The sequence below is a fragment of the Macrosteles quadrilineatus genome, unplaced genomic scaffold (assembly GCF_028750875.1).
Source record: "Macrosteles quadrilineatus isolate MER2022 unplaced genomic scaffold, UCM_ALF_1.0 Scaffold_1__1_contigs__length_201487025, whole genome shotgun sequence".
NCBI classification, from domain to species: domain Eukaryota; kingdom Metazoa; phylum Arthropoda; class Insecta; order Hemiptera; family Cicadellidae; genus Macrosteles; species Macrosteles quadrilineatus.
Window position 1 is genome coordinate 72,721,515 of NW_026542594.1, and position 14,476 is coordinate 72,735,990.

Sequence of the window (14,476 nt, forward strand, 5' to 3'; positions counted from 1 at the left end):
AGTGCCAAAACATACCGTTGGCCAACGATCGACAGAAACGTTGGGCCAACGATTTGCCAATGATTTTTGCTACTTGGGGAGACTTATTGCAGCACCCCTTGAATCATTCTGACAGCCCTAGGCTTCTCAAGTAGCCCAGGAGCTGAAAGACACCCAGCTTCCTTATCTCTGTTGGTTCCAGAAATGACCTCCCCAGAGATGTAAGCCTTCTTTGGGCCAACGCTGGACAGTCTAGCCATAAGTGTTCTGAGGTTTCTACCTCGTTCTCGCAGAACCTGCAGAGGTCTGTCTGTGACCTACCTATGGTCCTGAGATGTTTCCTGATAGGACCGTGCCCTGTTAACACTCCTACTAGGAGGCTAATGTCCCCCTTCTTAAGGCTCAGCAAGCCTTTCCAACCCTTATCAGTGGGGTCAATTAGTAATTTAGACGTCCTAATTCCTGGGTAGTTCCTCCAGGCCAAAGCCTTTTGAGCCTTGACCCAGTCTTGGACTTTGGCTACTCCTGAGCTTATGGGGTTACCACAGTAGGGTTCTGGTCCTGACAGTTTGTCTTCCGCACCCTTCCTGGCCAATGCATCGGCTTTTTCGTTCCCCTCATGCCCCGAATGTCCAGGGACCCAAGACAGTTAGACTTAGTTCCGCTCTGCTAACATTTTGAGGGTGTTTTTGCACCCTTTTACTGTTCGTGACTCTGTCACACATGACCCCAGTGCCTTCAATGCTGAATCAGAGAGAATAAGGATTTTCCCCTTCCTTGGATTCTTGCCAAGAATATTGTTAGCACAGCAATCAATCGCCAGGACCTCTGATTGAAATACTGTTGTTGTTCTGCCCAAGGCCAGGGATATTTTTGTTTTGTTACCATACACTCCCAACCCTGATCTCTCATCCTTCCGACTTCCATCGGTGTAATAAACCAAGCATGCTCTGTCAAAGTTGAAGTTACACTGTTGCCAGTTATCTCTTCCTCCTATAGGCACTTCGGTAAGTAATCTCGAAGTCGTATTCCTTTGTCATGAGGTCTGGTATACTTAGTTCCATGTCCATGCTTGGGAAGTCCCTTAGGATGGACAGGTGACCAGACTGCCTCTGTAGATTCAGCTCGCCTCTGCTTCCCATTTTTAGGGCAGATATGGCTGCACATTTCTTGACTTCCAGCCCTAGTGGGAGCATGTCGAGTATTGCCTCCATTGCAGCTGTGGGGCAGGATTTCATGGTCCCACAGATCCCCGAGCACGCTAGCCTTTGCAGCTGCTGCAGTTTTCTGCCAGCTACTGTCTGCTCTGCCTTAGGCCACCATACTAAGGCTGCATATGTAACCATTGGTTTGACTATGGCTTCATAAGTCCAATGTAGATAGTTAGATAATTAGACCAATTCGTAAATTACAAGGAAAAAAATATGGTTCGGATTCCACTATAAACTGTAGGTCCCTTAGTTGCCATTAGCTGTATGGGCTATTAATTAACAGCTGTGTCTAAGAAACATGTCGGCCTTAGTCACTAACAAGACTACAAGATCGCGCCACTCATCCTACAGTCATCCTTCACTCATATTTGGGTTAAAATACGCACACAGTGGCGTCCCCATCTTAAATAATTGATAATAATTGATTGATGTTGCGAGTCCCATGCCTCACTTTAAGTTTAAGTTTCCTAAAATGTTTCACTCGCTTAGCATAGTGAAGAGGTGTTAGGTCAATGAGACATAAGACTGCTTAAGGGTGTTACTCAACGTGTAATGAACAAAAATTTAAATTTAGAAAAACAACAAAATATACAAAGTGAAACAACAGCAAAAGAAAACTTTGAAAAGGCAAAAAACAACAATAATAAGGTTAATTAATTTGAAACGTAAAATTTACAAGTAAAGAAAATCAATTGAAAATATAAAAGAATTAGTTACTGACAAATTACATGACTTGTATGTTTGACAAAACTTTAGTTATATATTTTATTCTTTTTACATACTGTTAATTGTCCCAGAAGCACACGCACTCCCAAACTCCTGATCTTCTTGGTCCGGTGGCCCGTGGTGATCTCCTTCCATTGTCCTCTCCAGGTCCTCCAGCTCCGAGACTCCTTGACCCCTCCTTCTTCTTCATTAGCCCTTCTCATTGGCTGATTACCGATAGGGTGTGTGGCTTATAGGTTAACGATGTTTCTTGGAAGTCAGCCCTACCGGTCATCGCCTAGCTCACATCAGCTGGGAAAGGAATTTGTAAATCGATGCTCATGCTACTGTTCAACTCTGTTCACACCAACTGGTCGACTAAGTGTAATGTGAACAGAGTGTCTGCATAGATGAGCACCTTGGGTACGGGGTTAATCCCCTTTCTTACACCCCCCTGGTTAAAACGTCAACCTACCACCGGTTGACAATAAAAAGGAAAAACAACTTAAGGAGATACGCGGAAACATCAATCGCGAAGGTGGGAATCGAACGGATATCTTGATGTGCGTTCCGACTCTTCTTCCCCCCTTCCTGCGACGCGACGCGATCTTGAGGATCGGCGCATTTACTTGTTTCGCGACCCTTCCAGCGACGCGGTAGAATGAGCTGGTGGTGTATTAGCTGTAGGTGTAGCTCATAGTCGCTCACGTCTTCTTTCGCCCCATCGAGTCTCCTTAAGTTAATTGATTGTTTCATTAGTTTTGTTTTGAACTAATTAAAGATTAGCTGTTTGTTAATATATTTTTTATTTTTTTATTATTATTATAAATTATTTTTATATGTTGAGATTATAAATGATTTATTCTAGGTAACACTTTGTTAGTCTTTTTGAGGGGTTTGAGGTTTTGTGATTAGATTCATTTAAATATTGAGTATGTGGATGACATATGCTGAAATAATGAGCAAGATTGTTAATATTATTATCCAGACTAATAAAATGTTTGATGAGATTTAGGGATCGATTGGGTTATTTTAGTGGCGCGACAGAATGATATGGAGTTACGATTTATGAGACTTCATTAAATTATTCCAGTCACGATATGCGTTGGAATTTCCGCGCCAGCTGATAGAGTAGGTTGCCATATGAGAAGGATAGCGGCGAGCATAGCTGGGATGGTGAAATGGGCAGCATCACGGCGTCGGGGTTGAATGGACGGCGAGTGCTGACTATGCGATGGCGATGAAGTCATGTCGTGTTGCGGTGACCTTGTACTTGGTGTTGGCTTCAGGGACTCTTTAACTGCTGAAACTTACTTAACAGTGGAATTATTACATGTTGTAATAGTTTTATTCACAAATGTTGGTACTTGGTAACATGCAATTTTAATCGATTCATATGCTTTCCCTACTAAGACTATCTATCTACTTATTTTAATGAATATTTAGTTGTTTGAAATGTATGTTACATGGAACTTAAAATATGACACTTGAATGATACTTGATGTTGTTAGACACATAAATACTATGTTCAAAATAGTATTTGGTACACAATTACTTTATGACGACACTTTGTTATAAGAGTTTTGAACATAAATGTTTTATTTTAATTTGTATTTATTTATGAATTCTTGCGTGAAAGTCTTTTCTTTTCTTAATAATCTAGAGAGTTGTAAAGAAATTTTTAGAGTGAATAATTAAGGGTGATCAATCCTTAATTACTTCTCGTTGAGTAGAGTTTGTCCTTGTGCTGTACACCAAACCAGCTTGTATGTCACTGAATGTCACTAGTTATCATTCTTCTTACGCGCACTAGTAAATTCACTAAGTGTCCACGTGTGTAAGTAAGTTGCTTGTTATAAGAACTAAAAATACAGTCACAATGGTAAACTTGATTGCGATTGTCTGTGTGTGTCTGCGTGGCCACGCGATATTTTTGTATTAAAAGTCGACTTAACACTTGAGTTTAGTGTAGCTACACATTATTTACATAATATTTAGACGAGTTTGCGGGAGTGCGTGTGCTTCGGGAATAGAAATACAATTTGCTTCTTAGAATACACATTGCTTACGTTTGCTAACTAAACCTAAGTGAATACTAGGTAAGGTCAAAGCATATGAATCATATATGTATTGTGGTAATTTATTTTGTGTGGCAATAAATCAAAATCAGTTAAATAGCTAACTTGTGAAATATATTTATGAATTATTGTATGTTACCAAAATTATCTTATAAAATAAACATAGTATCTACTGACCTAACGAAACTATATTTTTATTTTACAAGTCTTGTTTGAAAAACTTTCATTCGGGAGACATGAATTACTTCTTTGACAAGTTTTCCATTTTTTAAGATTTCTACTAGATATGAGACTGGTGTAAGTTGTTTTAATACAGTATAAGGACCTTTGTAGCGGTAAGAAAATTTGGTTTGATTTTCCCTCAAATTTTTAGGGTACCATATGAGAACTTGGTCTCCTGGGTGTAAGATTAAGTCTCTCCTATTCCTATCGTAATACATTTTTTGTTTCTTTTTATTTATTTATTTATTAAAACTAATTTGTACTTATGGAACACCTTCTATTATACAATCAGATAGAGGTACTGAATCTTTTGTTCACTAGCTATGATAGAAGGTATTGTGTCCCTGATTTCATTTACAATTCTTAAGTTTTCTAACAGATCTTTTTCTACATTTGGTAAGTAAGTTGCTTGTTTTACAAACAAAGTATCACTTGGAAAACTTGGCTCAAAGCCTAAAAATAAGTACGATGGTTTGTAGTACTTGGTTGTCTGGTGTTTACTGTTATTGTAAGCAAAAAGTACATACTCAATGTATTGTGACCATGCGTTTGGTTTCTCAGCTACATAATGAGAAATCGTATTTATCAACGTGTTATTAAAGTTTTCTACTTGTCCATTAACTTGTGGTGTGAAAGCACTACTTAGAATTTGGCATGTACCTATTGCTGTGGTTAAGTCACGAATCAAATTGTTGTTAAATTCAGTACTTCTATCTGATTGTATAATAGAAGGTGTTCCATAAGTACAAATTAGTTTTAAGAGACATTTTACAATTGATTTACCATCTGCAACTACAAGTGGGAAAGCAAATGCAAATCGACTACAGGCATCAGTTACTGTTAAAATGTATTTATATCTATTGCTAGGATTTAATGGACCAATTATGTCAAGTTGGATTCGTTCAAATATTTTGTTAGTGGGAGGGATAAGATTAAGGAAGCCATACTTCTTCTTCGGAGAGTTCTTTCTTTTCTGACAACTTTCACAGGTTTTTACGTAGTTTTCGACATCTGTTGACATACCAATCCAATGATATCTTTCTTTGATTTTTCCGAGAGTCTTGAATGTACTTAGATGTCCTCCTGATAACGGTGAATTGTGGTACTCCTGAAGGATGTTGTTGACGAGTTTTCGTGGTATTGCTATAACATGTCTGTGAGGATCAGAATCGTTGTACATTCGGTAAAGTACACCATTCTCCGTCTTGTAATACGTGGCCATTTTCCTATACTTTTGTTCCACAAGATCAGGATTTTCCAAAGCAAGTAAGATGCATTTTAGATCATCGTCCTGAGCTTGCAATTTCTTCAAGTCCACGAGATGAAGGGCACTTATTGAAGTAAGGTTGAAAGTGAAATCCTCGTCTATAGTCTTGTCAACCGGATTTCTGCTTAAGAAGTCAGGCAAGACTAAGGATTTACCTGCCTTGTGAGTAATTTCCAGGTCGTAGTCACATATTAAATTCGAGAGTCTGGTGAGTCTAGAGGAAGCTCCTTTAAATGATTTATAATATTGCAATGCAGAATGATCAGTGAAAACCTTTACCTTTCTTCTGAATAAAAATTCTCTCCATTTTACCAATGCATAGACTAAGGATAAGAATTCTTTTTCTGAAACGCTGTAGTTAACTTCATTTGGTTTTAGTTTTCTACTTAAATACTGAATAGGATGTTCTGTAGATGTTTCTGGATCATACTGGGTCATTACTGCTCCTATAGCATAATTTGATGCGTCTGTGTACACTCTGGTCTCTCTGTGTTCTACGAAGTGGCTGAGAAGTGGCGGTGAGGTGAGAATCGTCTTGAGTTTCTGGAATGAAGTCTCACAGTCGTTTGTCCATTGAAACTTCTTCGTTGCGTTGAATTCCTTTATGAGTGTTGTTAAGGGCATGGCTATTTTTGCAAAGTTTTTAACAAATCTACGGAAGTAATTTGCAGCTCCAAGAAACGATCTTACTTGTTTAATGGTAGTTGGGGTTTTAAATTTAATTATGGATTCTATATTTGTTTTTAATGGCAAACAGCCTTTAGAACTTACTTCATGTCCAAGTATGTTTATTTTATCGTACATGAATTGACACTTTTTTGAGTTTAGCTTTAGGTTAACATTGTTTAGCTCTTGTAAAATAATTTCTATGTTTTCCAACTGTTCGCCAAATGTTTTTCCTAACACTGTGATGTCATCAATGAATGGTATGCATCTGCTATACAAATGTTTTGATAAAATTCTAGTTATGGCTCTTTGGAAAGCTACTGTAGCAATGGATAGCCCTTGTGGCATTCTTCTAAACTGATACATTCCTGTTTGTGTTATAACAGTTAAATATTTTCTGTCTTCTGGGGCTATTTCTAACTGAAAGAAAGCGTTTTTCAAATCTAAGTGGGTAAAATAAGTCATTTCAGATAAACAAGACAAGACCAAATCTACTGAGACTATGGGGAAATTTTGTTGTTCTAAACATTTGTTAACTGATCTCAAATCAGATATTACACGCGATGAGCTGTCAGAGTTGGTTATTACGAACATTGGGCTGGCAAACTCTGTGTATTCGGGCGATTCTTCGAGTATACCTGCCTTTGTTAATTTTTCGATTTCTTCTTGAAGGATTTTGCGTTCTTTTAGGCTTTGCCTATAAGGAGGATGATATACTGGTTTAGCGTCTTATTTTAGGTTAAGTTTAACTGGTGGTAGTTTAGCTGGACCTAAATCTTCTGTCTTGTTAGTAAACATGTGGCTAAATTTAAATAATATTGCTGCTAACTTATTATGCTGATTGACTGTCAATTTTGGATTTATATCAAGTGGGTTGCCATTTCTGTCAAGTGCAATTGTTTTAGAAGGATGAAGTGGTTTTATTTTAGGTGGATGTGTGCATGTTCTTGTTTTTACTTCGGCATTTGGTTTTAAATAACCTAATATTACATTTTGTTTTAACCATTTTGGAGATTTACTTGCATTGTAAGCGTAAATAAATTTTTGTGAATTTTCGTTTTCTGATGAGATATAAAAGTGGAGGTTCTTTTTGTCTCGGTAATTTAAATCTATATCAAGTTCGTATTGATGATGTTCTGGCAAGATTTCCATTAGTTTGTAGTGTTGTTGGGGAGCAATAACTGTGTCCGTAGGAACTTTAATTTCAACCATCTCATTACTAGACTCCGCTATTGTTGTTAGAACAAACGGTTTTAAATTAAGTAACCAAGATTTGTCCATTGTGATGCAATGAACTTTATCTTTATTCGTTAGTCTGATTTCCTGTTTCTTAAAATCCAATTCCATGCAGTTTTGGAATAAAAACCAATTTCCCAAGATTAGGTCAGTTGCCAAATCTTCAATTACGTAAAAGTCGGTTGGATACACAGAGCCATTAATTGTTATTGGTAGTAAAAGTTTTCCTAATACTTTGACTGGTTGGTCGTTAGCAGCTACAATTAAGGGTAAGTTATCTGTTTGAAAGGATAGGTTATTTACAATTGATGATTTTATCAGGCAATAGTTGCAACCAGTATCTAAGGTAGCTGAATAAGTCTGTCCATTTTCTGGTATATCAATATTTAGTGTCAATGTAGGTAATGTTTTTGTTTGCTTAACATTAAAAATTAAATCATAAATATCCGATAGTGTGCATTTAGATTGTCTTTTATCACATTTAATTAGGGTTCTCAAATTTAGGTGTTTAGAACTTTGTTGGAAAACTTCTTTGTCGATTTTATTCTGGAGGGTTGTTGCTTCACTAGCTGTTAAACAAACTCCTGTAGTTGTTGCATCCACGTTTCTATCCGTGGAGGTTCCTGGAAGTGATGTACTCGTACTGAAGCTGTTGTTGTCATCCGACGTTGAAGGTCTTGAAGAGTTTACAGATGTGGCACGTAGAGTCTTGGGCTGATCAGCTGTGCAGTGCTGTGAAGTTAGTTGCTGAGTCGGTGTTCCTAGGCAGCAGCGAGTCAACGCTTTTGACGTAGGCGTTTGTTGTGGTGCGTTATCCTCTCCATCAGCTGATTGCAAGGTCGTCTTAGGATGAGCAGTAGCTGTAGGAATGATGATGGTCTGGTTCTTGAGTTGTGTGTGTTGAATATTTCTTGATGTTATTGTGTTTCTTGGAGGAAGTGATTTAATTATTGGGGTTACTTTAACTTTATGTTTTACACGAAACGAATCCTCAATTGTTGGAAAGTTGCATTGGTATTGAGGGCTTAATGGTGAAAATATATTACATTTTGAATTACTATGGTTCTAAGATTGATGATTTGTTGAAATGAGGGAAACATTTAGTTGTGTTCCAGAAATATCTCGTGTGTATTTGTTTATCTTAAGAAGCCAAATATCTATTTTGTGGTAGTTGACTTCCCTGCTTTAGAAGTTTTTTGGAAACTGTTCCCTTTTAGCAGGACGCCTAAAGCACTGGTCAATTGTAGGGGTTATTTCTTTTGCAATATGCACAAAATTTGGAAGGTGTATTTGAGTATTTGGGATTCCTATGGTTAGCTCTAGCATTGTACCAACAATTTTCTGTGGCGTGATTGTTTTTGTTACATATGTGACAAAAGAGTGGAGTGTTTTGTGATCGGTGTGGTGATCTATAATTTAATCTGGTTCTTGGGATAGGTTGTCTGTTGGAGTGATGTGAATTGTGAGGTGAAGAGCTTCTCGATAAATTTTGTGAGTTTCGAGAAGTGCTTCTGGGCCTATATTTTTCAGCTGACCTGTCATGTCTGGGATGAGGGGAAATGTCTCTTCTTTGTGTGGATCTTGAACGATGATAACTTTCTTTGTGTGGGTTGTCCCTAGGGTAGTTTGTTTCATCAGGTTTGACCTTGAGGCTTAATAATGTATCTTTTATGTCCCTAAGTTCAGATTTTAAGTTGTCTAATTCGTCATTTTCATATGTTACCGACTTTGTTTGAGGTTTTATTAGGGTAACGCGTTCAGCTGAGGTTTGGTATTTTCTCTGATTTTTATTCCTAATAGCTCTTTGAGATTCAATTTTTAGCAGATTTTCGTTTAGCTGTTTAAGTGAGTTGTTTTCCATCCTCACTAGGTCATTACAAATTTCCGGTTTATTCCCTGAATTACGAATTTTATTATTTTTGCATCATTCATATTGGGATCTATTCCGTGGGAAAGGTGAATGATTTCGTATAGGAATTGCATTGGAGATTCATTTTCTCCTTGGGTTCGATTTTCAAGGACCGTCTGTAAGTCATCAATTAATGCATCTGGGCTGAATGCTTTAATAAATTCAGACTCTAGGTTTGCCCAACTAGTTTCATTGTTTTCATGTTTGTAGAGTGCATACCATTTATACGGGGTCGATGTTAAGTGCGTGGGGAAAAGTTCAATTTTAGTTTTTTCGGACCAATGGTTGCACCTTGATACTATATTAAATTTTTGAATAAATTCATGTACATCTTCTGAAGGGAGACCTGAGTATGTGCCTGCTTTTATTAGAGGAAGTTTCTCTTTTGACTCATCAGCCATGTTTTTGTTGGTTATATGTGATTTAGGGTGAGATACGATTTGTGTTGATGTGTAAGGGGTTTCTAGTTGGTTGTGATTTGATGTGTTTCTTGATTTGAGTTTAACGAATTAAAGCTATGTAACAATTGTTCGTGTTCTATTATTGACCTGTTTTCATAAAGGTTTTGTGAATGTTCAGGTTCAGGTTGTGTTGGGTCGTCAGAAGGGTGTGTACCCGGCGCCTCCACCATGCGAGTCCCATGCCTCACTTTAAGTTTAAGTTTCCTAAAATGTTAGTGTTAGGTTTCCGTAATATAGGCCACACTGCAAATAATTTGTCTACAGCCTCCCTATAACGGACCATATCCTGTAATTTCTCGTGATGAAAAATCCTTAGTAATATCACAGAATGGCAAACAAGTGCGAGTGAGCTTTAGACAGGGTGAAGCCTGCATATGTGTGACCTGACAAATGTAATCATCCAACAATCAAAGAGCCTCAAAATATACAATCTTCGAACACATCCCTCAAACCTCCAAACCCGGCATCATTGTTCAGAAACTATACAACTCGATCTGGTCTAAATGTAAAGCTCAAGCTTCTTGAACTTCCAGGCTCTGCGGGGGGCTGATGTGGCGTCAACTTGGCCACAGCTGTGATGCCTTTGGTCTTCACTTTATTTTAATATTATTATTATGTTACAGCTGTTGCTAGATTGTTAAAAATGTTCAGTTTTGACTATGTTATGATTCAACACACTTCTTCATTCGTTTGTAAATAAAACTTATCAAAATATTGCCAGTTGAAAAATGGCAGGGATGTCAGGTAACAGGAACATGATGGCTTTGTCTTTGAGGTTCTTGCTATACAAAAACATGCTTTGTTACTTTCAAGCCCCACCTCCAAAGTAGGTAAAGGTAATGTACACTTTACCCTTACCTTTACACACCTCCTCTACACACCTTATGATATCAATGTCAACAATTAAATATGTTTTACAGAGTACCGTTTTATAGTAGAGGCAAGAGATATGGATGGGTTAGGCCACAGGGCTACAGTACCACTGATAATTACGGTGATAGATGTGAACGATGAAGCACCAAGATTTGTTCGGGATCCAATGGACTTTGTTCTGGACAAATATGGACTAGGATTTGTTGAACGAGCATTTATAAAGGTAAATTCTAAATCCACATACCTGTTAATTTATTCTAAACTATTAACATAAAATGTATAGTACTATTACCCGGTGTTAAGGGGAACTAAAATTGTGTATCTGAAGTCCGACAATAAAAGAGTAGTTGCCTCAGTCAATAACTCTATCCACGACTGCCTTTAACTCCAGGCCGCGGCCTGGTAGCATTGACAATGTTGCAAGTAGGGTTAATTGTTTAGTGTCATACGTCCCATAAGAGAACATGGCATACAGGTGACATCAGGTCATTAATTCACACATTATTGATTTAAAATTAAAGTTATGAACATAAATTTATTAAAATATTGAAAATAAACATACAGAATTGAAAACCAAAACAATATGAATTGAAAATCTATATCTGTACATTTAAATCGGAGTCAATATTTTCATAGCCCAGTAACCAAGCTTTCTTAAATTCACAAATACCATTAGCTGCTTCCAAACAAAACAGCTGTTACAACCCTACTTGCGATGTTGCCACTTTGAAGGCTGTGGCTTGGAGTTAAAGGTGGCTGTGCTCTATCTACTTTATGTACTTGTACTACTTTACGAGAATAAATAGAAATGTGGAATACAGTACAGGACATTTTGTAAATAATGTATACCAGTATTTCTCTAGTCCATTAAATTTATTATAGTACTGTGTAGTGCTTATTTATTCTTAGATTATTGATAGTAATTATTATTCAGCGTCCCTCACTTTAATTCAACACATAACAATCTCAGGTAAAAATAAATACCCCCGCCGCAGCACACCTGCAGACTAAGCAAATTTCCATTTACCTGGCTTGATTTCTACTAAAATATTCCCTAAAAATTTTCAGATTTATTTCTTATTTAAATAACTTTAATTTTAGGAAGTACTTAGGTTTGCTGCTACAGGGAAGATATTGAGTTGTACTTTTTATTGCAATGTTGATAGCTTAGTATGAAATAAATCAAATTTCCAAATTTGGTTAAAATGTATGGTCCATAAACAAGCAAACTACAACAGTTTATTTGTTCTCCATAAGAATAACATGGGAATTTTAAATTTAATTTTTTTTTATTATCTCCGTAACCGTTGGTCATACAAACGCTTCAATATACAAAATTATTTCTTTTTTTAAGCTCTACATAATGGTTTGGAGAGAAATTATGAAACTTTGTGTTTTTAGGGTCAAAAATAGGAAAAATCAATTTTTACCCCATAAAACCTCCCATGAACCCCCGTTCCCATAGTCCGATCATACTGGTTCGCAAACTCGTTCGAATAAAGGTAGGTTTACACATATGTACCAAATTTCATCAAAATCGGATAATTTTTGCTCAAGTTATCGCGCTAACGGACACACACACTGTGTATATGAATTTGAACGGATGGTGTTTTTGGCCTCTGGGGACCTCAAAACGACAAAGTAAATTGGTCCCGGGTCTAGGTCTTACCATGAGACCTGTGGAAATAGCTTATTCCCTATATGGGAAATTCGCTAAAACTGCTTCATTGAACAGTTTAGGTTTGTAGTATATCTGTGATGTATAATCTTTTAGTAAGGTACCTAGTTGAAAATTATTCACTATCAAATTTTAATTTCCAGGCCCTTGATGCAGATGCTGAGCCCCCTAACAACATTGTTCGCTATGAGATTGTCAGTGGAAACTATGGAGATCGCTTCTCTGTGCATGGAGAGACAGGTGAAATTATGTTTGCTAATTGGCATTAGACCTACTACCATACATGTACCGTACCTGTTAATAATTTGAAAAAACAATTGTACATAAGTGCTACTTAATGTGTTTACGAGAATGAAGATCTCAACATTACGTGAATCAATAATATGTTAGGCTGCAAGGCAGGGAAGTACATGTTTGTATCAAAAGCATGATAGTTACCATGTGAGGTTTGCCAAGTTATTTACACACGCTTTGCCGGTACCGTAAACACGTTCCCCTTGAGCTATGTACAATACTTTTTGTCACACTATCAGCAAGAAATATACAGGGTAAGTAAAACACAACTTGTACTTACAGTGACAAAACTGTTTAATACAAACAATGTTACCATAACAGTTTAACTAGCAGAATTTTAAATTTTCTTGAAAAAGGTAACATTTACCTTTCTAAAATGTAGGCCTATTGTGAATACAAAGTGTCTATCCAAACCGTTGTACTGCTAACTCAATGTATTGTGTTAGTTATTGAAAATATTACCCTTGAAAGTGTGGTAAATTACCGAACTTCAGCTGATTTTACCAGACTACATGTAACTTTATAGTGTTCTCCAGCTGAGTTTACAGATCCCTTTCTGTAAACTGTGATTTTCTGGTCTTCAGAGAGACCAGAAATCAGCTACCGGTACTTGCTGTATAGTGTGAAAAAACAAAAAGTGGCTGACTAGGATTTTTTTGTAAAGTGAATAGAGTTCAGTTAGTTTACCTGAGAACTGGCCCATGGTTAGTATGTGATGCTAATTGGCACTTGACTATGGGGCAAATGCAGTTTTCGGCAAACTCGCTTTAACCATCAAAGTTAATTTTCAGGGTTACGTAACTTTCTGTACAAATGATCATTAAATGGATTAGTTTAGTTTGCTTAAATGTTGACATAGTCACTGACTCCTCTTAAGAGCTAAAAACAATCGTTCTGCAGAGCAGTTAGTCACAAATCCTCATGGCCACTTCCAGGTTTGGGAAAGTAGAGACAAGGCTGGCCTCAGGACTTCGTAAGTACTTGTAGCGTCTTGCAAACTTAACTATGAGCGGACGGAGCGTGCACCCGGGGCCACCAGGCATAGGGGGCCCCTCTGCCCCCCCCCCTCACACAGTAGTTTTTCTTAATAAGTTCAAAAATTAATTAGGCGCTTACCAAATGTCCTCTCTCGTTTTGCATAGTTGAAAATTACAATCGTATGAAACTATTACGAATACCAAAAATTGCCTCAATCGCAAGAAATCATGACAGCCACTGCCGCAATCACTGGGAATCATCACGAATTTTGCGGCGATTGAAATATGATCCCATATAATGGCCGTGATCGCAAAAAATTGTCACGAGTATTGAGATAATGGTGGATATGTTGCTGCAATCGTTTAAGACACACACGACGTTACTGCAATTCTGACGTTGCCGCGATCACAGGGAATCTTCACAAATTTTGCCGCAATTCAAATATGATCCCAGATAATGGCCGCGATAGCACAAAATTTCACCAGTATTGAGATAGTGGTCGATGTTGCCGCAATTGCTTAAGACACTTTACGACGTTACTCCAATTCTGGCATTGCCGCGATCACAGGGAATCATCACGAACTTTGCCTTGATTTAAATATGATCCCAGATAATGGCCGCGATCGCAAAAAATTGTACCGAGTATTGAGATAATGGTGGATGTTGCCGCAATCTCTTAAGAAACTTACTAAGTTACTGTATTCTGGCTTTGCCGCGATCACAGGGAATCGTCACCAATTACGCCGATATCCCAAAAAATAGTCACAGGATTTGATCAAATCGCTGGAAATGATCACGGGTTTGCCACAAACGGGGTTAAGGTAAAGTGTGATTGTTATGTCAGATTTTATTTAAAAGCCGGTTTTGATTCAAATTAATGTATTATGGTCCTTATAATATTCCTTATAATTTGCTAATA

General features: G+C 37.4%; 1 protein-coding gene across 1 annotated transcript in view; it reads left to right on the forward strand.

Annotated features, from left to right (window-relative positions):
- The window catches only part of LOC128983577 (cadherin-86C-like), a 297,541-nt gene that overhangs the window by 231,169 nt on the left and 51,896 nt on the right, over positions 1–14,476 (forward strand). Inside the window, exons 13-14 of the mRNA XM_054402910.1 lie at positions 10,655–10,830; positions 12,429–12,525. Of these exons, the coding sequence (XP_054258885.1) occupies positions 10,655–10,830; positions 12,429–12,525 (273 nt within the window). The remainder of the gene's footprint in view (positions 1–10,654; positions 10,831–12,428; positions 12,526–14,476) is intronic.